The sequence below is a fragment of the Semicossyphus pulcher genome, unplaced genomic scaffold, assembly GCF_022749685.1.
Source record: "Semicossyphus pulcher isolate SPU_LCO1_2020_fin unplaced genomic scaffold, fSemPul1.0.p SCAF_24, whole genome shotgun sequence".
Lineage (NCBI taxonomy): Eukaryota > Metazoa > Chordata > Actinopteri > Labriformes > Labridae > Semicossyphus > Semicossyphus pulcher.
Window position 1 is genome coordinate 8,574,389 of NW_027211698.1, and position 24,941 is coordinate 8,599,329.

Genomic DNA, 24,941 nt, shown 5'->3' on the forward strand with positions numbered 1-24,941 from the left:
CCTCATCGTAATTTCCTTTGGACTTGAACAGTTGCTTGTAGTGTGGCTTGCAGTACATCCGTCCATGGAGAGAGGCGTAGTTGCCAAGACTGTAAAAGACAAGCAGAAAGGTTAAAGTGGCGCAAAGACAAAACAGGAAGCTGAAGTTGTTCTGTGAAGTATCTTCACCTTAGTTTGCCTCTGCAGTGTTCACAGCGAAAGCAGCTTTTATGGAAGTTTTGTTTGTCTGCAATCAGCGACTCCATGGGGTACACCCTCTTCCGACACACCCTGCACAGTTCGGACTCTGGAACTCGAATTTTCTGCGAACAAAATACAGCAACAATTTAATTTGTAATTTTCTTTTCGATTTCCGAGACAAATTACATGCAGATAATTTGTTCCGGTGGTACATTTCCAATTACGTATTCCAATTAAAGCTCCTGTGAGGAACTTTCGGTTTGCGTTGATTTTGGCGCCCCCTGTGGACAAAGCCGTACCTCTTTCCTGATTTTGTCCTGTTCATACAAAAAATCTCACCATGCTTTCTTTAACAGTCATATGCATCACTCACTTTAAATGTTCGCCCTGGAAAATGTAAACAAAAGCAGCGTGCAGTTAATCGCTTCGTCTGACACCTACCCCCCCGCCAGCACCTACAGGCATTAAAAATAACTATAGAGAAATAATCAATGTTGTCGCTGATGCTCTTGTTTGCTTTTATAGCTCATATAGAGTCATCAGAATTAATTTCAGTCTGTTTCATAACTGTCAAAAAACTCCTCACAGGAGCTTTAATGTGTTTGGCTTGTGACCCCTTCAAATGTGTCCTTAATGTTGACGTACAAGTGTGCTTCCCTTTATCTTACTTGTAATATTAGAAACATTTTAAGGGCCCTAAAGAGATTGAAGTGTCCAGCATTTCTTAATTGGCGATTTGCTATCTTTTACGCCTCATATTCAGCTGCTCGTAAAGAAGTTGAAGTTGCAGCCGGGCTTCTACTTCAGAAATAAATCATGTTTTGACTTGCCACTGGTGCTTTTATGGCCCTGATTGACTACGGTGATGTGATATATATGCACGCAGCTACTCAATGCCTTCACTCTTTGGATACTGTATACCACAGAGCATTGAAGTCTTAAGGTTGGTTTTCCTGCATTGTCCAACAGTAGACTAAATCACTGGCATGTCCTTATTTATAAGGGAATTTTCAACTTGCTTCCCCCTTATGTAATTTTATTAATCTGCAAGATGCTGGAAGCTACAGTCTTCACTCTGACACATTCGCAAGACTTAATTTTGCTATCTGTCCCCAAAGTGCGTCTTGAAATTCGGCTTCGGTTTAGCTCAGCGGTTCAATCGGCGGCCCCTGTAAAAAAGGCTACAGTCCTCGATGCGGCAGCCCCTGGCTCGACCCCGACCCTCGGCCCTTGGCCGCCTGTCATCCCCACTCTCTCTTCCCCGGTTTCCAACACTATCCACTGCCCTCTCTATAAATAAAGAACCAAAAAATAATAATAAAACAAAAAAGGAAAATAAACAAGACGTGCGTTAATTATCTTGACAGCCCTTCAGATTTCTGTTGGTAACTTAAAAGTGGCCTGCAGATTGAACACTAGCTACAAGGGAGACTGTTACTTTGGATATAGCATTACCCAGGATCAAAAGATACAGAGCATCTCTTTTACAGGTTAGCTAACATAAGCCACCATGAGCTAGGGGTCTCACCCATAGACTATATAAAAAGATGGTTGACATGACAGCTCCCTTAAAGTGAAGCCAAACCCTCTCTATCGCCCCCTGCTGACTGGCTGCAATATAGGCCATAAAGCCCGCCTCCTCCATGTTAACAGATGGGACATGAGTCAAACTCAAAAATACACGCCAAATACATTCTTCTTTTACATCAATTTTTCTGACAAGTTTAGTTTTAATTAGTTATTTGATGCTGTCAAAATGATGATTGACAGCTCTCCTGCAGCCAATCTGTTCCGGATTAGCAGAGTAGAGAAGGAACGGGGGGGGCTATTTTGGCTTCAATGAGAGCAGATGGAGACATGTCATCCATCTATATATACAGTCATTGGTCATAACTTAGTGAGGCTGTGATATAGCTCTCAGTGAGTATGGTCGTCATTGTTGATTTTGATTCATCTTTGTGATTAATGTGCCTTAAGCCTGAACCTTCTTTTACTTGTTCATACATGTAAATAATTAAAATATTTAAATAATGAATGACTTGTTAATTAATCATAACTTTAGTTAAAATAGAGCATTTCCCTGCTTTACTTTAAAATGAGCTCTTTTCAGGAAACTTTCTAAGAGATGGTCAAAAACTGCAAACATAAGGAAACAAAACAAAACTGCTGTAACACTGTGTCTCAATTCAGCGCGGATGAATGTACTGCAGTGTCAGCAGTAGGATCCCAATGAGTTATTTTCAAAATAAAAGTGCTCTCATTTTGGAATTTACGATATAAACACAGACTAAAAGGTGATTTTATCGTCAACTGACGACTAGCTTCAATAAAAATGAATGAGTTGTGTTGTTTTTTCTTTGCTGGAGACATTTGCAAGCATTTTTCTACTGGGAAAAAATGCATCACACACCTATGTGGGAGAAATATTAGTTCAATATGTTAGAATCATTGCCAGCTTCACACATCAGAGGCATGAATAAACAGGACAAAGTGTAAACTGTGAATATTAAAATGTGTGAAACTGACAACATCGGAAGTTTAAGCTGCTTTAAGATTTAGTATGAAAATTTAAAAGGGAAGAAAAAACATCAAAGCAAATCATGTTACATAAATAACAGTCCGAGCAATGTTTATGCTTCTTTTCTTTTCACACACGAACATGTTAAACACACCGTCACGCTTGTTTAGTATCCTCATGCTGCACAGCTCGGTTTACCCGTCACGACAGTCTCCTGCTGGTGCGTAACGATCTGGGAAGTCCTCTGCTCCGTGACGCTGAAACCAAGGTTCTGGAAAACTCCTTGACTCTCCGCCCACGACTGCTGGAAGTTTCTCAGCAGTTCCTCGGTGGAGGCCTCGGGGGGCACGGTGACCGTTGGAACTCTGCCTCTCACCACGTCGGCGTATGATGGAGGGTTACCGCGGGTCAGGGAGCCCCCAGAATGGATCTCGCTTCTTGTCTCGCTTGTCATGTTCCCGAAGTCGTCAATGGTGCAGAATTGCTCGCTGACTGACGTTTCGGAGTGACCCATGTGCTCAGAATGGACTGATTCAGGTTCCCTTCTTTCTATTTGTTCTCTTAGCTCTCGGGCAGCCTGGGAACTGTGCTCTCCTGTCTCAAAAACATCCTTTATCGCCTTAACGTTGAATGTCGGCATCTCCTCAGTTCTTGGGGTATGCGGTTCAGCTTCTGCATCTTCCGTATCACTTCCAAGTCTCTCTGTAATGACAATAGGGTCTTTTCTAGCGTAGACCTTCGGTTGCGGAGATTCAAATCGGTTTACCAGCTTGGACAGGTCAACTCTTGGAAGATCCTCCTTCAGAAGGTCTATAGTCACCGCCTCTGCGCCTTCCTCCTCAGCACCCAAGCGTTCGGGGATATCAATCGGATCCTTCCGAATGTACGCCCTGTTCACCTCGGCCTTTTGCGCATCCTCAAAGAAAGACTTCTTGTCTCTTACCGTCATCATAGAGTCACCCATATCCGTGACGTCAACCAATCCTTGCTCGTGTATCTCTATGGGAATCTCCCTCTCGCTAAAGGGGGACGATTGCTCTCTTTCAGCAACTAAGAACTCAGGAACCGGCATGGGAGGTGGAGGGGTCATTCCGCGAGAGAGCTTCGAGGTGGTATCGCGAAGTTTCATGAGCTTCTCCGAGCGGCTCATGGTTGGAGACGGGGTGGCCCGGCTGAAGGCAGATGTTGGCGTGAATGACTTGCGAGGAGGAGGCGGAGGTGTCCCGACTGATTTGTAGGGAGGAGGAGAAGGGGTCACTCTGAGGGGCGAGTCTATTCTCCTTGACTCGATGCTGATAAACGTGGGCGATGGAGTCCGGATGCTTGCTAACGGGGAGGACACTCTATGATCAGCCACCTCACTGAAATCCTGAGCTACTTTCTCCTGAAGTGTCTTTTTCTTTTTCTCTTCCACCACTTTCTTTTCAGTTTTGCATGACCCAATGCTAATCTTTGATATCTTTGCAGTCGCTCCACCGATAACGGTCTTCTCCGGCTTTGGAGGCACTGGTGGTGGTGCCGGCACTTCCTCCTTTTCCTTTTCCTGCTTTACCACGGCTGTCACGTTTACCTCCAGAAATGTGAGCTTTGCCTGAACAATATTTCTCACATAGATCATCATCTCTCTCAACTTCTTCTTACTCTGCTGTTTCGCGATTTCACCCAAATTCTTTTTCTCATCCGAGCCCATCATCCAGTCGGGGAGTTCGCCTATAATTGTTCTGACAGCGTTGGAGTCTATTTTGCTTGGCGTGCCTTCAAGGTCTTTTATATGTGCGAGCAGCTTCTGCATTTCATTGCATTTCACTGAATCTGTCATCTCCTCTGAATTAGCCTCGTCTTTATTGCCTGTTTTCCCTGTCCCTTTCACAAGTACATTCTTAGGCTCGCCTTTTGACTTGGCCGCCTTTATCTGCGTTTTGTTCGCCTCTGCCGCTTGTACCTTCACTTGCTGCTTTTGCGAGTGAACAGCCTCCTGCTTGTGAAGACTCTGCTGCACCACATTCTCAGTCACAACCACCTCCTCGTGTCTTTGAATGTGCTCCGCCTTCACGCTCTGCTGGCTGTGGGAGACAGATACATGGCCTTGTCCTTGATGGCTTGCTGCAGATGTTATCTTTGCCACCTTAGGCATTAAAACAGTAACTGATGGCGATGGCTTTACTTCGGTGTCATTCTTTTGCACCTGTTTCCCTTTTTTCATCTTTACCTCCACTTCAACTTCCTTTAAAGGTAGGGTCATCTGACTTTTCCTTTCCTGTGCTTTTATTTCAGTTTTTATCTCAGTTCTTGCTGATGTCAACTGGATGCTTTCCTGATCCACTTTGGTTTCATTTTTCTGTGGCACATTGCTTTTTTCTTGCTGTAAATGCACTTCACTTTTCATTACTTCCTTTTGTCCCACAATGTCACATCTCTCTTCTTTCTTCTCGGTTGGCATCTTAAATGTTTTCACCTTGAAACTCGGAGTTACTTTGGGAATTTTAGTGGGCATAGAGGGACTCATTTTTCCCTCCTGTGTCAGAGGCACATTAATATTCTTTACGTCTTCAGCTTTCAATGTGACCGCAGTCTGGCTTTGAAGATTTACACTTTCCTGGACAGCACTCTGTGTGGCAGTGACGGACCTGGTGCTGGATTTCTTAATAAACTGCTGCTGCTCCGTGACGGAAGAGGTGACCACAGTCGAGCTTGACTGGGTGTTAACGTTTACGGCATCTCGGTGAGAATGAGAAACAGAAACATTCAGATTCTTGGGTGGGGTCGGACTCTTTTTTATGACATCCGTTTTGACAAGTATCTTTTCTGAGGACTGCTCACTGGCAACATGCTTCTTATCCAACGACACATTAGATCCAAGGGTGGATTTCTTATTTACCACTGAGATCGAAGGCTTGCTCAAAGGAATCTGCGAAGGGATTTTCCTGGTTTGAGAGTCTTGTGTCATTGTTACTTCTTTGGAAGCGGTCTTCGTTTCTTCTGTCTTTGCTTTCGTTATTTCTGTGGCCTCTTCTTTCTCGGTTTTCTGCACCGCAGAAAGCTCAGCACTGGCAGCCGAGGAAGGTCTCGGAGAAGTGGGAGTTGTTACTCTACTCCGATCTGTTTCCTCTTTCTCAACCATTTGTTGGCGAAAGCGCTCTTCAGCAAGCATGAGAGGGGTTTTAAATTTACGAGCGTAAGGTCGCGACTTTGGCGCTGGAGAGGGTTCAGGTGGTGGAGGGAGTTTAATGGGAGGGACAAACGCTTTCTTAGGTGGTTGAGGACTTTCCTTTTGCACTGGTTTCACAGTTGGGATGCTTGGTATTTTTGTGGTTGACATCGCTGTTGATTCAGACTGACTCTGCTTGCTTGTTTCAATCCGTTGAATTGTTTCCTTTTTCACTTCTTGAACCTTAACTTCTTCCTTACGCTCTGCTGATACTGTTGTTTCTTGATCAGCAGGGAGCTGCTGTGGAGGTGGAGGTGGTGGAGGAGTTGGCTGCTTTTTCTGCCATTTGGGTTTAACTTGTATAGGCTGCTTCATCGCCTCTGGTTGCTTGGGAATTTTGAATAAAGGCTTGCCGATCGGTTTCACAGGCTTTGCAGGGGGAGGCTGAGGCATCGCATTAAGCTCCAGCTGTGAGGGAGGTGGAGGGAGGAAATCTTGTCCGCTCACAGAGGCTGGAGGCGGGGGAGGTGGAGGAGGAGGGAAAAACTCCGGCTCAGACTTCATGCATTCCATGGGAGGCGGCGGCGGCGGAGGTGGGAGGTCGCTGTCCTGCCTCATGATGGAAGGCCGGGATGTAGGGGATGCCGGGTTTTCCAGCACTGGCGATGGCGGCGGAGGGAGGGAGAGCTCCGACTCTGACGGTGGAGGCGGTGAGGAGGGGGGAGGGGGGAAGTGAATCTCAGGCTTCACTTTTTTGATCGCGCCTTTCCCTTTCACGTCGAGGCTCCGGTAATCACTCTTCATATTTTTGACGTGCTGCTTTTGCGCGAGGGCCTTTTTCTCCGTCTGCTTTTGAGATGTTGACATTTGCTCCGACACAGTCACGTTCTGCTTCTGCGTGACAGTTTTCTCCATCACCGTAGTCTGCACCTGTTTGATTGTCTTTGTTTCGCATGTTTGCTTGTTTGAAGTTTTCGTCTGTGATGTGTTTTGCACCTCTTTCATCACATTCACATCAGCCGATTTAGTCTCTGTTTGATCAGTATTAGTCATTTGTTTATTCTTTATCATAACAGGCTTTGGAGTTTGTATTTTCTGAGGGGGCAGCACTTTCTGCTTCTGTTCTTTTATGCTTTTCTGTTGAGAGGCCCCGGTAGTATTGTCTGTTTTGGCTACAGTAACAGAGTGGTCCTCTTGGGTTATTACCTGTGTTATCGCTGATTTGCTTTCATTGTACCTCTGTGTGTGCTTCTGTGACTCACTGCTCTTGGAGAGGTTTTTCACAGCGGGGGCTGGACTGACTGCTACACTCTCACTCTTGGCTTCATGTACGCATTCATGCTCTGCTTGCTTTACAGTTAATGGATTCTTCACGGGCGCTTTTGCCTTCTTTGATGGATACATGCGTTTGGTATTTGAATACTGTTTTCGTTGCATCAGACTTTTTATTGTCCCTTGAACGTCCCCTCTTACCACCTCCTCTTTCTCCATTTGCGTTGCCTCCTGTCCTTCATAGAGACTTTTTATTGATGTTTTCACATCTCCTTCAGTGCTTCCCCTACGCTGCATTCTTGGAGAAGTCGTTGGCTCAAGCAAGAGCTGGATGGTTGCTCGTACGTCCCCCTGTTCGCTAACTTGATGCTGGTAAATCTTTTTCTCGCTCGATGCCTCGTTTAAACTTTGCATGGCAGTAAAGATGTCTCCCTTGACAATCTCTTCTTTTTCGACTTCCTTCACAGCTTGCTTCGCCTCCTCCAGGGACTTCAGGGTCCCTTTGATATCACCTGGCACTAAATCTTCGACGGTTGCTTCTGTATTGGTGGTTGCAGATTTCTCCAGTGACTCGAGAGCACCTCTGATGTCTCCCCTGACAATTTCAGGCTTTTCCATTTCTTTGGCTTGATGCTGGGCCTCCTCCAGAGACCTCAGAGTAGTGGGTATATCTCCCTTCACTACCTCCTCCTTCTCTATTACGACCTTCTGATTGATGGCTTGGGTCAGCGAATCCATAGCTGCACTGAGGTCACCTTTGACAATGTCCTGTTTCTCTAGGTTACTGTAGGTAACAGCAGGCTCCGTCATAAAGACTTCAACAGTGCGGTGTACATCCCCAGGAAGTATATCATCCTCGGCAACTGTGCGACCAAACTGCTGCTTCTTACGCAGCATGATCTTGGTCTCTTCAACGTCACCACCTATGATACGCTCCTTTTCCACCGTCACCTGGGCCTCATCTGCATCGTACTGAAGCTGCTTCAGGTAATCCAACGCTCCCGACTCAATGCATGTGGAGTAAAAGCTGACGTTACCCCTTTCCGTGTCTCCAATCTTTATCTTTTTAGAACCTTCTTCCCCTGAGTTTGAGAGAAGACGATGAAGGGTTTTGCTAACGTTACCTTGAACGATGTCCTCTCTTTCCAAACTAGCCCTCTCCCCCTTATTCAAGAGGGAATAGATAGTCATTCTGACGTCTCCTTTCTCGTCCTCTTGAATGAGAATGCCACGCTTGGAGGAGCCCTCGTTCTGAAGCAGATTATTTATGGCTTCTTGAATGTCACCGCGGATAATTTCCTCTTTTTCGACGTTGATTCCCCTTTCCTGGTTGAAAAGCTGCTTCACTGTCGTGTTGATGTTCCCCCGCTCTTCCTTATCGATGGTTATCCCCCTCTCGGTGATCTCCCTGCGATTGAGGAGGTTCATCATTATGTTGCTCAGATCCCCTCTGATGATCTCTTCCTTTTGGATTTGTGGAGCATCCTGGCTCATGAGTTTGTACTTGGCCATGCGGACGTCCCCGATCTCATCCGCCTCGATAAGAATACCTTGCGAGTCCACCATTTTCTGACAGTATAGCTCCTCAAGTGTCTCTTTGATGCTTTTGCCAATTATTTCTTTCTTTTCCATTCTGCTCTCGTTGAATTCATTGAATGGAGTGCTTTCAAATAGCCACGTCGTTGTCTTCACATCGGCCTGTGGGATTTCCTCCTTTGTGGCAACAAGCTCTGAGCCGTCCGTCTCTTTGATACAGTCGAGGGGCTGCTTCTCAAAGAGCCACACAGACTGTTTGACATCCCCTTTCATTACTTCCTCTTTTGTCACTCTCTCCATGCCGTCATACTCGGCGCCTTCGCCGTGGATCTCGTCAATTGTGCGCGTTTCAAACATCCACGTGGCAGATCTGACGTCGCCTTTTTGGATTTCGCTCACGCTAACAGTCCTGATGTACTTTTGAGACATTTCGTCTGTCTCAAATCGCTGCTTGTTTGTCTTCACATCCCCGCCTTGGATATCTGCGACTGTCTTCGACCTCACTTTGATTTCCTCTGTAATTTCATCCAGAGGTTGCGTTTCAAACTTCCACCTGGCAGAGTTAACGTCTCCTTTATTGACGCCCTCCTCGGTTACGGCTTTAATGACATAGACCTCCTCTGAATCTCTAATTGAATCCAAAGGCTTCGTCTCGAACAGCCATCGGGCCCCCACCACATCTCCCCTAACAATTTCTTCTTTGGTAACTGTAGTTACTTCATGGTAGTGGCCCTCCTTGTCACGGATGGCGTACAGCGGCTGAGTTTCAAACATCATGGTGTAGTTTTTCACATCTCCTCTCTCTACTTGATCTCTAAAGATACTGGTGAGTTGAGAAATATCGGTTTCATTTGACTCCTCTTTAATTTTATCCAGAGAGTACGTCTCAAAAATGAAGCGGCTTTTGTCAACGTCGCCCCCCTGGACGTCAGTCACCGTGCGGGTCTCCCTCGCCTCGTCGCGGATCTCATCGATCGGCTGATTCTCAAACATCCAGGTACAGTTGACCACGTTTCCCTTTTGGATGTCCTCAGCCTGCTGCGTCTTCAGCCTGTGCATTGTCTCCTCGGAGGTAGAGCTCATAATGTCTGAGGAGCGATTCTCAAAGATGTACTTCATCCTGGAAACGTCGCCCGATTGGATGTTGATTTCCGTAACCCTCCTGAAAGAACTGTTGTCCTCACCCGTGAGGTTTTCAAGGTTCTCCGTTTCGAAGAGGAAGCGAGCCAGCCGCACATCCTTCCCGTGGATGTCCTCTTGTTTTACTGTGCAGGTTTTCAGGATGGTCTCGGATTCAGACTCTGTATGGTCCCGTATGTTGTCAAGGGTCTGGGTCTCAAAGAGCCAAGTGCACGTTTTGACGTCGCCTTTTTGCACTTCTTCGACTTCAGTCTCACTCTTTTCCACCTTTTCATACAAAACATCCATTGGCTGAGTCTCAAATAGCCACCTACAAGTCTTAACGTCCCCTTTTTCGATTTCAATACCTTCCTTGGATATCTGCTCTTCATCCTCGACATTTGATTTGATCGCATCAAGCTGCTGAGTTTCAAACAACCACTTGGCTGTTTTGACATCCCCTGACTCGATCTCCTGCTTGGATATACCTTTAATGAGCTGAAACTTATTGATGCTTTCGTCAAACTCATCAATAGGACGTGTCTCGAACATCCATCTGCAGCTGCGCACGTCCCCCTTCACAACCTCCTCGCGCCTCACGGTCTTCACCTCGTGGTAATGGCCGAAGCTGTCTTGCATGGCGTACATGGGGGTCGATTCAAAAAGAACTCTGTTGGATTTGACAGATCCACTCGTGACGCCTTCAACTTGGATTTTCTGTGTTCCTTCACACTTACTTAAATCCATACTTTCAAACCTTTCCTTGTAGTTTGTTACATCTCCTTTGTCAAGAGCTTCAACGTTCACAGTTTTTGTAAACTCCTTCTTCTCCTCCCGTATATTCTCCAGTGGCTGGCTTTCAAAGACCCACTTTTGATGCCTCACGTCACCCTTTTCTTCTTCGGATGCAACCATTTTCTTAAGTTTTCCGACTTCCAGCAGTTCTTTCAGATTTTCCATGGGTACTGTTTCAAACAGATGCTTTGCTGATCGAACATCCCCTCCTACGATCTCCTCTGAAGGTAAAGGTCGAGCATTGGTGTTGTCCTTCAGAGTATCCATTGGCTGAGTCTCAAAAACCAGACAGTGCCTCCTCACATCAGCACCAATTATCTCTTCCTTTTCCTTCCTGGAACTCTCCCATTCCTCGTCCTTGATGGAGTCAAGAGTCTTTGTCTCAAAAAGCCATCTACCTTTGTTCACGCCGCATTGAACATTGTCCTCCATGGAGATACCACAAATCAGCTTTACCTGCGCAGGGTCTTTGTTTATCATGTCCAGAGGTTGAGTTTCAAACATCCAGCGTGATGTCTTGACGTCTCCTTTTGCAGTCTCCTCCCTGCGGATGGTGGTGATCTCCAGCATCTCTCCTGAATCCCCCCTGATGACGCACATGGGCTGGGTCTCAAACATGCGAGTGGTCGTCTTCACATCCCCTTTAATCTCTTCCAGCTCTGACTTCAGGTTCAGGAAGTGGCTCTCCTCAATGGTTTCTGTTTTACCTAGGGAATCCAGATGCTGGGTCTCAAAGAGATACCTAGCTGTTTTCACATCTCCACCTGTGATGTCTTTGGAGACAACGACTTCCATCTCCTGCTCGTCTTCTTGGTAGATCTTATTCAGATAATCAAGCGGCTGCGTCTCAAAAAGCCACGTGGCAGTGCGGACATCTCCTCTCGCCAGATCGGACGATTTTTGCGACTGCTCTGCATCAGGAGCCTCTGTTCCCAGAGCATCCATGGGTTGAGTCTCAAACATCCAGGCTGTGTATCGGACATCTTTGCCAGCAATGATTTCCTGCTGGGCGATATTCCTCTCCTCGCTCTCGTCCGGGGTTTCATCTTTGATCGTATCCAATGGCTTGTTTTCGAACATCCAGCGCATGGACTGCACTTCCCCTTTGAGGATCTCATCCCATTCCACTGACTCTCTGTCAGGGCTTGAACACCTACTTGAGGCGTTGCCATCATTTTCAAACATGTAGCACGCCTGCTGGACGTCTCCTGCCACTTCCACGCTTTCCAAGTCCTTCCTTTCGGATTCCGTGAGATGACTCAAGTAGTCCGCTTCGAGGTTCTTGCGGACTTCTGGGTGAATGTGCTTGTAGAGGCGCTTTAGCTCTGCCATACTCTTGTGTTTGAAATACTGCTCCTTATTAACAATATGCTTGTGTTGGGAGTCTGGCTCCTGAGGCTGTGAAGGCATTTTCTGCAGCAGATTCGGGGGCGGGGGAGGGAAATGTTCTGTCATCTCGTAAGCCGCCGCCGACGAGACGGATGCCGCTGATGAGGCAGTGACGGTCTTTGAGGTGGAGGAGTTGTCATAGCTTGTCATGGCAGAAGCTTTGGAGGACTGATGAACAGGTGCCCATTGAAACTGGTTGAAATCCACATCAACCTGTGGTTTTAAGTGGTTTTGGTGAAGGAAAGAAGGACAGTGAGGGTTGGGTAGAAGTTAGAAGATTGAAAGGACAGAAAAGGACAGCTTTGAAGAAAAAAGTAATTTAGGAAATGATGTTTCGACTTTCAAGTTTAATTTATTTTCCAAAGCTAGAAGGAAAAGCACCAAATACCAGCACACAACTCAAGTCTGTCAAAGATATTTCCAGTTATTCCTAATTACTGATATGATTCAAAAATATTAATTGAAGATCACTTAAACAAGAGACGGTAAAGTGAGGTCTTGTTTTCCTTTAAACACTTTGGGAAAAGTTTCCGATCTTTTATCCAATCCAAATTCCTCCATCGACTCACAGCGGGCCCAATTTCCTTTCTGATGATTTCATGATGTGGCCTCATCCTCACACTGATACCTCATATCGTCTATTTAGATAAACAGACAGCATCATTACCTTAATTTCCTTGGCTGGTGCAGCTTCCTCAATCGTTTTTTCATACTGCTGCTTCAAAGCCTGAGTGGAAACCTTCGGTAGGTCCTCTCCTCCGACGAGCATAACTGAATTAGACACGAGAAGAAGGCTGCCTCATTAAGTCATTCGTGGTGAGGGAGCTCAGGGGGATTGGAAAGAGAAATAAATCATTTCATTAAAAAACCTGAGTAGTTTTCATTTTCTGAAACCATGCAGCGGTGATTGCCCAATTTCCACTTTCCAATATTTTACCTTCCTGACTCTGCCCTGATTAGATTTGCTGCTATGCACTGAATAGAAAAATCATCTGCAGGCCTTTTCATAGCTCATCCCTTATTCAGCAGTGGTGGGAACAATCATTAATATACAGGACACAAGCAGTGCTGTGATAAAAACGTGCAAATTACAATATAAAAGGCATGAGCGGAATAACCTGTTTCATTGTAATGGCTCCCATAACTGGCTGCCACATTGTTATGGTGGACTCTTTCATCTTGGATCACCTGTGAAAAGATGACGGTGAATCATTAGTCTGCTGGAAACAGCACTGCAGCTTTAACTGTTCTCAATCGGATGGAAGATAATAGGCTAATCAGAGAGAATACAGGGCACGGAAAGTGAAACCAAAAGTTCTGAAATAACCAAAGAACCGGTACCTCTTGTTGATTGTGAAAGATGGCTGTAGAGGGGACGACCTCTCTGACACTGCTTCTCACTGTCACCTCTGAGGAGCTTGACACCTCCTGTCAAACGCAGACAAATGAGAAGACGGACACCATAAATCTCCGTCACACATGACTCACACATGACCACAGTTTTATCTCCTCGTGTGTGAGCTGTAAGAACCAGCGGGTGAGCAAGTCATTTTGACATCATGAAACTTAATAAAAAGGCATCCGTGCCTGGTAACAAATGTTTGCCTATTACGGAGCTGCTTCCTGGGGAACTACAGAGTTTAAATTCCACTAAAGGAGGATTTCAGTGTTGGAGAGAGAAAGAGCAATAGATTACAAAATCTGTGCAAAACTACATCAGCCATTTCCTCCACTGAGATTCATGCAATTTGAAGGAGATGAAAGAGAAATGTAATATTTGAGCTTGTATCCTCCGCTGTTAACATAAAAGATACATGGAAGGAGGGGGCGCTCTGTACTCTTGAAACCATTTATGTCAGAATAATGATATCTCTCCTGATGTAGGAATGGTTTTTAAAACAGAGCTCGGATATTACACCTGTGAAGGAAACTTGAGTGGAGCGTGGTTTGCTGTTGCAGCGGAGAAGCAATAACAGACACTTTCCCCTCACGAACCCCTATGTAAAATTTAGCATTCAGCGAGGCCCTTGTGTGCTCGATGAATCCACTCTGCTTCCCGCCTGAATAAGCAGATGGGGAGCATGCATGGAGGGGCTGAATTGACCTTACTTCTCTGAGACTCGGCCCGGTCCCAAGCTGCTAACGTGTTCTGGCATTTCCCTCACGCACTGGATGACAGTGGCACATTGGCGAGCAAAGTTCAGGGCGCATTCTTTGATTTGACCTACAAGAATTCATCGCGGCTGCAGCCGTAGCAGCAGAGTCTTCCAATAACGAGCTACAGTAGAATGTAAATCTATCAGTGGTATTCATATGTTACTCAATTTGCACAGACAGGACAGCAGTACTCTGTTTTCCAAGTCACTGAAAGGAGGAAGAAAAATTGCTACATCCATCTGGTATCCTCATCGTCTCTATGAACTCATTGTCTGTGGAGACGTTGCATATTCAATACCTACGGAGCCCCTCAAGTCTCATAAGGTGGTAATCTAATTATCTAGTAGGAACAAGTTATTATCTTGTGGGAAGAAGTTACTTTCAATTGGGAACTAGTTATTATCTTGTGCGCACAAGATAATTGTCTAGTGGGAACAAGTTATTATCTTGTGCGAACAAGTTCTTATCTTGTGGAAACAAGTTGTTATCTTGTGTGCACAAGATAATTATCTTGTCATCTTGTGGGAACAAGGTATTATCTTGTAAGAACGAGATAATTATCTTGTGAGAACAAGTTGTTATCTTGTGCGCACAAGATAATTATCTTGTCATCTATTGGGAACAAGTTATTATCTTGTAGGAACGAGATAATTACCTTGTGGGAACAAGTTGTTATCTTGTGCGCACAAGATAATTTTCTTGTCATCTATTGGGAACAAGTTATTATCTTGAGGGAAAAAGTAATTATCTTGTGGGAATGAGTTATTATCTTGTGGGAATGAGTTGTTATCTTGTGGGAACGAGTTGTTATCTTGTGCGCACAAGATAATTATCTTGTTATCATGTGGGAACAATTTGTTGTCTTGTAGGAACAAGTTATGTGGTTCCCATGAGATAATATAAGGAAAGAACAGCTGATTTTTAGTTCTTTCATTGTTTATAAGATACATTGTGTTCAGTTAAAATGTTTCTGCCCTTTTTGTTCCCACTAGATAATATCTTGTCCATAAGATAATAATTTACACAAGATCCAAATTATCACCTTATGGGACTTCAAGGGCTCCGTAAATACCGGATGATGTTATCACAAAAACATTCAAGCCTCAGTTTTTTCCATACTCTGGCTTTATGAGAATTTGTATCTGTATTTGCAGATTTCTATAAAAAAGTGTGAAAAACACTTATGTGAAAGATGAGAAGATTGCTACCACTCTCATGTCATCTATATTTTGCAAACTTCAGAAGCGAAAATGTTGGCAATAAAGTTGAATGTTAGGAGTAAAATCTAACTTTTAGGATTAGTGCCAGATACAAATAAGAATGCATAAGAAAGAATTGCTATTTGAGAATAAGGTCAAAGCAAGAGTAAAGTTGAAATGTTGAAATGTGAAATGTTTCAGTATTTTTGCTTGTTATAAGAACAAATAATTCAGTGGAGTTTTGAATCTGACAATGAATTTTAAATATTGAGAAAAAGTTCAACAGGGTCGAGTTGTCAGGAATAAAGTTACACAAGTAATTGGGAGGAGAAAGAAATTTCGACTCTATTCTCTAAATACAAAACAAAAATGTGTCCAGGATTTTAGAAAATAATGATGATGATGACGACATTCTTACCTGGACAGATCTCTGCTCAAAGTGAAACTGTGTGACGCTGGACTGAGAGGATGAAGAGGCAAACTCCTGGTTCTCAAACTGTCTCTTCACGCTGGCCAGACCACCCGGCAGCGAACACGCCTCCGACTCATCCATCACCTATCAGCAGAAAAACACAGAATACACCTGTAGAGATTAAACACACCTGCGGTCGAATTCAACCAGTAAGAAGTCGCATCTTTGCGATTACAATTAGTTGTAAAGGAATGAAAACTAAATGAAAGCAACGGAGTCATTTTTGGAGTTTATGTCTGGCAGAAATACAAATAGCAAAGATGGCAGATGCCCAATTTAAATTGATTCACTTCTTCCACATCTATTCTGCAACAGAGAGAGAGAGAGAGAGAGAGACATCAATGGGCATTTTAGTCTCTCAGATTAGTCCGTTTAATGGAACAAAAAAGCTTTTCAATACTTTTTTTATTGAGCTACGGAAGGAATTATGCCTTGATACTGGAAAATACAAAGGCCTGGTTTCTTCGCAGAGGGGAGGAGAAGGCGGGAGGTAGGGTTTTAAATCTTATTAGTATGGATAATGCAGTCTTCAGCCTATGAATTGTGGGCAAGAATGCACATCGACTATTTGATACAGTAAATTCCTTTTGGGATTGTCAATTACTTTCCTTATAAAGCATTTATATGTAGGCTACTGTGCATAAAGCTACTCAGAAACTTCAATTTATATGAGTCTTGAAGCTGGCTGCTATGTGTATGTGTGTGTGTGTGTGTGTGTGTGTTGAACAAACGCACCTGTCACCTTCCTTTTTAATGCAAATGAGGGGAACAATGCAATTTGCAAGATATTGCAGGGGAGGTTAGGCCAGTGACATTTTATAGCACGACACCGTGTTATCAATATTTTACTACTTCAGGGTACAACAGCTCCAGTGATACGACATGAAAACAACATCTCTCATTTAAAGCGGCTTTCACAGACTCAGCTTGAGCATTAATTATGACAGTTTAATACATCAGAGTGTCTCCTTTTTTATTTGTGTACAGGAGAATATGCTCCTTTGGTTCAGCAGAACTGATTGTGGAAAATTACAATCAATGCAGCACTGACTTGCAGCTGTGGCACAGAGGTAGAGTGGGTCACCCTCCAATTGGAAGGTTGGCGGTTCGATCCCCAGCCAAAACGTGAGTCAACTTTTAAGTGGCAGCTCTGCTAATCAATGTTTTATCTCTCATTTTCTCAATATTTCGTTTACAGTAAGAACTCTCCAGGAGTTCCTTTTTTAGTCTTTATGCTAAGCTAAGCTAACTCCTTCCTAACATTAGTTTCACATATATAGGCGTGTGAGTTATCAATCTACTCGTCTAAATCTGGGCAAAGTGAATTTCCAAAAATTCAATTCTTTCAAGACTACTGTGATTTGATTAAACACTTCTTGTTTGAAATTATACTCTATTTCTGATATTGTCGAACACAGTGAATCAACATTTTGTGACATTGCAGCATCAACCTTTCCTCCTTTTGTTGATAGAAAACATAATCCTGTTATTAAATCTGGTTTCAAACATTTCTGCTGTTTTGTAGGAGACTGTGTTGCTGGTTGACAGACTGGACTGAACGGTGTCCATCAAGCGCTCTATCTTTAACACCTTGTCACTTGTGGGTGGACATGCAGACAACAGCTGCAAAGGTATAGAAGAAAACAAGATTCCTATGCTGAATCCCTCTGGCAACTAGCTTCCCCCTGTTTTGTACCCCTCACACTCACATACACACATACATCCCCTTTCAGCTGTCAGTAGCCACCATATGAGGCTTTAGCCGCTGAGAATGAAGTGAAGTGAAGAGGATCATTAATGGAGTCCTGTTAATGCTAAGCAATTGCTTTTATCAAGCTATTGATGGAAGCCTATAAAAGATTTATTGAATTAGCACACTGTTTGTTACTTAAGGGATAATTGTATGTTAACGCTGTTTATAAAAGCAACAAGCTACTCGAGGCAGCGCTTTACTGTGATGTTGGTGCACTCTGATATGTTAACAACACCTCTCATCTGTTCTCACATGGCTGTAAAGCTCGGCCTCAAGTGGCCTGTTACCATGCAGACCTGAGTGCAGCTCACAGGTAGCGCACTCACTGAAAATTACAGTCTATAATGGCCATTATGAGAGGGCAGCAGTCAGTCATGTCCATTATCAATATGAATTATTTTGGGGTTTTGATATATATGTTTTATGATGAGTGAAACGCAGCCTTTTCTGCTTTCTACACACAGTAAGGCTGGTCAGGCAGGTCACCCTCTGTGAGCACATCCTGATTGATTATTCATGATTTAGTAATGGACCAACGCTAACGAATGTGAAGCTTGGATTACATTTAACCCTGCAGGGGGCGCTTGATATGTTTCAGCTCCCCTTTAGGGAGCTGTCATGTCGTCCATCTTTTTATACAGTCTATGCTAAGTACTAACAATGATATAAAAGGTAACACTAACCAATCTCCATGGTGATTTTAAGCTTTTAAGATGGAAATCAAATTGTTGTTCAAATTGTTATTTATTTCAGTGTTTCCTTATGTTGCCGTTTGTCTTTTTTAATGAGTCGTCTATGAATTTGTCGCAGCTGTTTCAACAGGACATTTCAAAATAAGAGCGCAATGTTTCACTTCGATAAATGATGTAAAACGGTCTTACGCAGCACTTTTAGTCTTGTTGTGCGGATGAATATGTTATAAACTAATTTACCAGATATTATTGCGTTCCCTATATTTTACACCTCTGAGCAGAAGCTCCTTAAAATGAATATTATGTGACAATATTTTCAGCTGTGCTGCTTTTATTTTGTTTACCTGCAAAAAAAACATAGTGTGGAGTTAATAAGGACATCAAACTGTTATGGGCCTATAAAAGCCTGAGTAAATATCCCCCTCAGACAAGAGGGATAAACACGTCCTTGTTGAACTTGCAGGTATTCATTAGCTGTTTAAGCCCAGCTCCTGGGCCCCGAGTTGTTTAAATTTAATCTGACTGGATTACAATTGGATCAAATCTGGGGAACAAAAGACTCAATTAGATCAAGTAATCCAGTTTTGGTTTGTATCTGGATAAAACCTTCAGCATGTGTTGTTCATAACTTTTGAGTAGGATTGGGATCCAAAATATTAGGATTATCCTGATCCAATCAGAGGGGTGAATTTAGGCTGGATTTCAGGAATACATGTAGTAAAACTTTTTATAATGCAGATTATACTGTAGACAGTTTACTCTTGAATTACTTTACTGCTAAAGTGACATAATAGAAAATGTAGATATTAGGGTTGTAAAGAAAAATACAGGTTATCTACCAAATAGCATCAATATCCAACATAAAATATTTACTTTAAAGGGGGGGTATTATGCTAATTTCAAGCTTCATATTTCACTCTGTGATACCTGAGGAGTAGCTTAACATAATTTACAGTTTAAAAAAACTCCTAATTTTTCTCACACTGGTGCTCTGTGCAGGGCCTGAAACGACTCAGTCAGCTCTATCCCTTTAAGAAACCCCGCCCCCCAAAAGCCCCAAGAAAAAACTGCCTGAAACCTGGCGTTCACAGCAGCCTGCAGACTGAGCTGAGAAGCCTGGGGGATTACTCCAACATACTTTTACCTACAGATTTGAAACTTCACCCACGTTTAGTCTGGACATCCAACATTGTAACATTATATATATGTCTTAACATGTGAAACAGCATAATACCCCCTCTTTAAAGCGACAAACTTTTGATTTGTGAGGAGTTTAGGCGCCGTGGACAAAGACTGTATGACTTAGTCCCATTTAAAGCACTGGTAGCATCGCCTTTTCCGTTGAAGCCTACGGTCCCATTTTTCATGAGCTGAACTCAAAGATCTAAGACTTTTTCTATGTACACAAAAGGCCTATTTCTCTCAAACGTTGTTCACAAATTTGTCTAAATCTGTGTTAGTGAGCACTTCTCCTTTGCCGAGGTAATCCATCCACCTCACAGGTGTGGCACATCAAGATGCTGATTAGTCAGCATGATTATTGCACAGGTGTGCCTTAGGCTGGCCACAATATCAGTGTGTTTTATCACACAGCACAATGCCACAGATGTCGCAAGTTTTGAGGGAGCGTGCAATTGGCATGCTGACTGCAGGAATGTCCACCAGAGCTGTTGCCTGTGCATTTTAGAGTGGCCTTTTATTGTGGTCAGCCTAAGGCACACCTGTGCAATAATCATGCTGACTAATCAGCATCTTGATGTGCCACACCTGTGAGGTGGATGGATTATCTCGGCAAAGGAGAAGTGCTCACTAACACATGTTTAGACAAATTTGTGAACAATATGTGAGAGAAATAGGCCTTTTGTGTACATAGAAAAAGTCTTAGCTCTTTGAGTTCAGCTCACGAAAAAATGGGAGCAAAAACAAGAGTGTTGCCCGTATATATTCATTCAGTGTAAGAAAGTCTGGATCAGGTTGATGCAATCAACTTTTAATTTGAAAAACCAGCAAAAAAAACAACCTACTACTTTTCCTGTATATGATATATTATTAAGGCACGTCGCTGCAGGCCTTTCTTAACTCTTCTATCACCATAAAACAGATAACAAATGCTTCTAAGTGACATTTCCATAGAATGCCGTCCTGCATTTGTAGACACAGTTTCCTCTCGCTGTATTTGAGACACTGAGCTGACTCTCTGTAATGGCCTTGGATGACTCGCTGCGCACACAGCTGAATTATTAGGTTTATAAAGTGCAAGCAGGCTCTTCAAAGCCGCTGAAGCTTTTTGGTCCTTGGTAATGACTAATGACTGGAGGAGATTCAGAAATGTGTTTTGTGTTTAATCAAAGGACTTATAATGTGTGAATGTGCCGTCTGTGTGGGTTCATCTGAATTTGCTGCACAAAAAAAAAAAGGTGTTTTTTCTCTCTGCAGAGGCTGTTAAAATTTCTCCGACATGGTTATTGGTGTTTTTGTGTGCTGCACTTTATAACGAGATGTGTGTGTGCGTGTAGTTATCCATGCTTTGGTTGCCAGTGGATACAGAAGGCTGTTTGGACTGAACAATGTCAACAATTTCACGCTATTACTCTGACTTTGACACAAAAATTATTTTTAATCAGCTTTTCTAAAACTCAATTTCTCGTGTTCAAGTCGTGTTTGACCGCGAGATTTCCAGTTGTGAGAGTCGGACTCTGGTTGTTGGTGAATTGGATGTGTGATGCTGCGTTCGAGACAACTGGGAACTCGAGAACTTCTAAGTAAAAATTTCCGACTTCTGAACGCTCTAGGTGCACGACGTATGATAGTAGTTGTTATTTCAATTAAATCCATAAACTCCATGGGTGCGGCCATTGTTGTGTGACGTCAGACATCTGATTCTCTGTGAAGTCGGGGTGGATGAATTTGCCCCGACTTCACAAGTAGGAACTCCCACTTTGAATGGCGTTCCCAAGGAATTTTCTAGTAGGATGCTTAAGGAACAAAACTGTGGAGTTATTATAACAGAGGTTCAGGAACAGGACCACGCTCCCTCCTTAACTCCATCACCTGTGTCTCGTTAGCTCTCACACCTTTGCCTCATTAATGCAATCACCTGCACGCACACATATAAGCCTGTCCGTCTCTTCTCTCCTGTTTGTCTCAGTTCTTAAAATCCTCCCCCCAAACCCCATTCCTCTCCTCTTTCCTATCTCAACACAGAAACAACTGGGGAATGCTGAATCAGAAAGTGCATTGAGACCCCTGGGTTCCGGACGGCTCCAACTAACTCGACCCTATACAACCCCTTTCATCCCACCTTACTTCGACCGTTGACAGTGGCGTGGTCTTGTTAGTGAAATTATTTGTCGTCATGTGGGAGGTCCCTCACATTTTCAGCATCTGTTAAGATTTAAAAAATCTGTTGCCTCACATCCTGTCATAATTACAGCAGCCACAAGAGGTCACCACTTACAATAAAAGTATACAGTGTCTGGGTCGTAATAAGCTGCTTGCACAAACGAGCTATACGGCCAACGGTAGGTTGGATGACTGGTTGAAAAGTACAGTAAAAAGTTAAATATTTCCCTTATTAAAGTGTACCCCCAGATCAGGTACCGCCCACCTCTGATTGACAGCCGTTAACATTCTTTTTTTTAATATAAATTTCATGATGTAGTTTTGTCCCAAACGGTCGACTCTGTCACCATCGGCTGGCAAGGTCCAGGGCTGATTTGAAACAGTAGATGGCGTGTTTGAGCCATTTCCAACCCATGAAATGCAGATTTTTTTTATACATTTGGCAAGAATTGTCAATATTAACACCAGCATTGATGTGTTTCATCACCGTACAGCAATATAACGAAACATGAGGGCTGTAAAACATGAGGCGCACTGCACCGCCTTTTCCGTTGAAGCCTACGGTTAAAAAAAGAGCAGCTCGCTGCACCTTGTTTTTTTGACTGTTCTTAAGGCAACCACCAAATCATTAGCTGTCATTAACCTAACCGTTATACTGTAAACTAACAGAAGGCCGGCCTCTCCTTTCAACCGATTGGACAATGAGAAAAAACGGCCATGAGTTTCTTCAACACAAGGTGCACAGATCCGAAAAATGCGAGGCACTCTGCAACACAAAAGCAGCGCGCAGAAAGCGTCCCTCTCATTGAAAACAACTACAAAAAACCCCAGCTGCTGTAACGCGTTCTGTCTGATCGGGCCCTAAGTGTGCTGTTACTCTTTAATATAGAGAAAGCAGCCTACACGGCCGGGGTTGAGCGCTAGCCGCCGACAGGGCACCTCAGCCAGGCTCTGCCGTCCCCGTCTTCTTTCTAACACAACTCCTCTCTGTCTTCTTCTCTCTTTATCTATCTCCTGTGTGTTCAATTCAAATGTGGGGGCCAGTAGAAGCCATGTGGTAGGGTAGGTAGCATCAGCATATACCTGGAGTTCACATGAACGGAGCCTGGGAAGTTGGCAATGCTGCATGGGTTGCGGTGGTAGGTTCATCCACATTTAAAGAACAATTTCTGCTTTTACACTCGTGAAAAAAAGCTGCTTTTGTTCTTTAAAAGTCTAGTTTACACATAAAAACAGTTCTCAGTACAGAGGAGCATGAAGATATGAATAGGCACCCCGATATGTCAGAGCTGTTGGATTCCAGACTCCCATTAACTCTCTTGAGACTCCCATCCAGCGCTGAGCTGTGTGACAATTTGACAAATAATGCTGGCGTCCCACCAGAGCCCTGTGGCACCCATCCCCGAGGTCCCTGTTCAACAGAGAAGCCTACAAGCAGGACAGCTCTCAGTGACAGCAGACTTATAACTTTGGTGGGTAAAAGTTAAATATATTTGTTCTCAAACCTCAGCGGCGTTCATCAACATTTCGCCCTGACTGTATGCACATCCTCCCAGCCATCTCTCCTTACACCCCGTGTGGAAGTATCGTCTTACCGCAGCAGCAGAGGAGCCGCTGGTTTCCTTCTTTGACACGGCAGCCTGGTACATCGCCAGCCGCTCTTTCACCGACACCGGCTCGGCCTCCGGGTCCTCGGCGCTCGGGTGCCTGTCCTCGGCGCTCGGGTGCCTGTCCTCAGGACGTCCTGACCTGGATCTGCCTGCGTCGCCTGCAGCTGCACGAACACAAACACAAATAAATTAACCTTAATGATGCGGGTGCCCTTCAATGATGCACGCAAAACAAAGTTAACTTCATGTAGTTAGAGAGTGGACCTAGGGACAGATTTGTGAGGTGATTTTCAACAAGAATCGTTGGAGAAAAAAAGGGCTGTTCCGGCTTCATTTCCCACCGTCACATTAATAAACACATCCACATATTTCCAGATACTGTAGATATTTTAATCTCAAAGTGGCCCGAGGCAGACAATCCGTAACAGATGTTGACATGAATCCAAAGCGGAATACTCATCAATCACGAGGCACTACTTTACGCAACCTCACATTGCCCGGCACATCCCTGCGGATAGCCAATTAGAGAAGACCACTGATTTTACATTTGACTTTTCAGCGCTACAAAGCATCATTAGGCTACAGAGAAGGCTCCATTAAAGCTCGCCGCACTCCCACACTGGACCTTTTAGCTCTTGGCATGTTGGCTCTCTCTGCAGGCAACAACACCGTGGGATGAAAGGAGACCCTAAATAGAAATGATTCGCTCTCATTATGTGCTCGCGCTGCAACCTTTTGACCTTTCGGAACATCCTCCTCCTTGTTGGTGCGCTTGCATATTTCTCTGCACATGTATGGTTACTTGTATAACTTTGGGCTCAAAGTAGAGGTCGCTGTGAGTTCTACTTGAAAACTGGCTGATGTTTGTTTGAAAAGTCTTAAAGCAGCTGCTTCTGAAATGCACATGGATCCAGTGAAGGTCCCCTTGGTGCTATAGTAGTATGGAGATTAGGAGCAGAGTCGGTGCTCAGCGGTATAGCACATACCGTCCATGTTTGGCTATGCAAAGCAGGAGATATTAACGCTTTTCTCAGCCCACTTATAGTATACATATATATGACTGCATTGGCTCGATGAAGCCCACTCCTGCTCTCCTTATATTCAGAATATAGAGATTAAACACCCACTGGTGTGATCTCTGCACCTGAATGGTAAAACTGCTGTGTTACCCAATTAATTTGGGCATTACAGCTCTATTGATATTGCTGACAGCTCTAAATACTACAATACCCATGAACCCCCAGTAACAAGGAGTTATTGCAGTAAAAGGCACAAGCACAAAAAAGGCGCTAAGGGAACCTTTATAACAAGCTAGCACTAGCATGTTCCTAGGAGGCTAGTTTGTTAGCGATTAGCTCAGGAGCTACTGTTCTTTACCAACTATCCCTGTGAGTTTAGCTTTTTTTCTCCCCCAAATACAGCTCAGGCAAACTCCGACATCTTGTTTTTGATTGGCTAGTAAGTAATACTGCGCTGTCACTGTTGTTTTTTTGTTTGCTCGGCTTTGTTGACAGCTCTTAACACTACAATACCCATGATCCCCTGTTGCAAGAAGCCAGTAAACAATATGTCGGGTTATGGCAGTAACAGGAACAAGCGCGACAACAAAAAGGACGTAAGGGAACTTTTATAACCGACTAGCACTAGCTTGTTTATAGATGGATAGTTAGTTAGCAGTTAGCTCCAGAGCTGCACAGCTTTACCAACTATCCCTGTTAATAACAGCAAATTTTTCCCCCAAAAGCTCAGCCTAATTCCA

The 24,941-nt window shown here is 43.9% G+C and overlaps 1 protein-coding gene across 1 annotated transcript in view; it reads right to left on the minus strand.

Moving 5' to 3' along the window:
• xirp2a (xin actin binding repeat containing 2a) overlaps nucleotides 1-24,941 on the minus strand; it is a 61,170-nt gene continuing 36,229 nt past the window's right edge. The window contains exons 3-10 of the mRNA XM_069675007.1: nucleotides 23,168-23,346; nucleotides 15,732-15,869; nucleotides 13,299-13,385; nucleotides 13,076-13,145; nucleotides 12,625-12,728; nucleotides 2,897-12,170; nucleotides 169-302; nucleotides 1-89 (exon numbers count right to left, since the gene is read on the minus strand). Coding sequence (XP_069531108.1) covers nucleotides 208-302; nucleotides 2,897-12,170; nucleotides 12,625-12,728; nucleotides 13,076-13,145; nucleotides 13,299-13,385; nucleotides 15,732-15,869; nucleotides 23,168-23,346 — 9,947 coding nt within the window. The 3' untranslated portion in view covers nucleotides 1-89; nucleotides 169-207. The remainder of the gene's footprint in view (nucleotides 90-168; nucleotides 303-2,896; nucleotides 12,171-12,624; nucleotides 12,729-13,075; nucleotides 13,146-13,298; nucleotides 13,386-15,731; nucleotides 15,870-23,167; nucleotides 23,347-24,941) is intronic.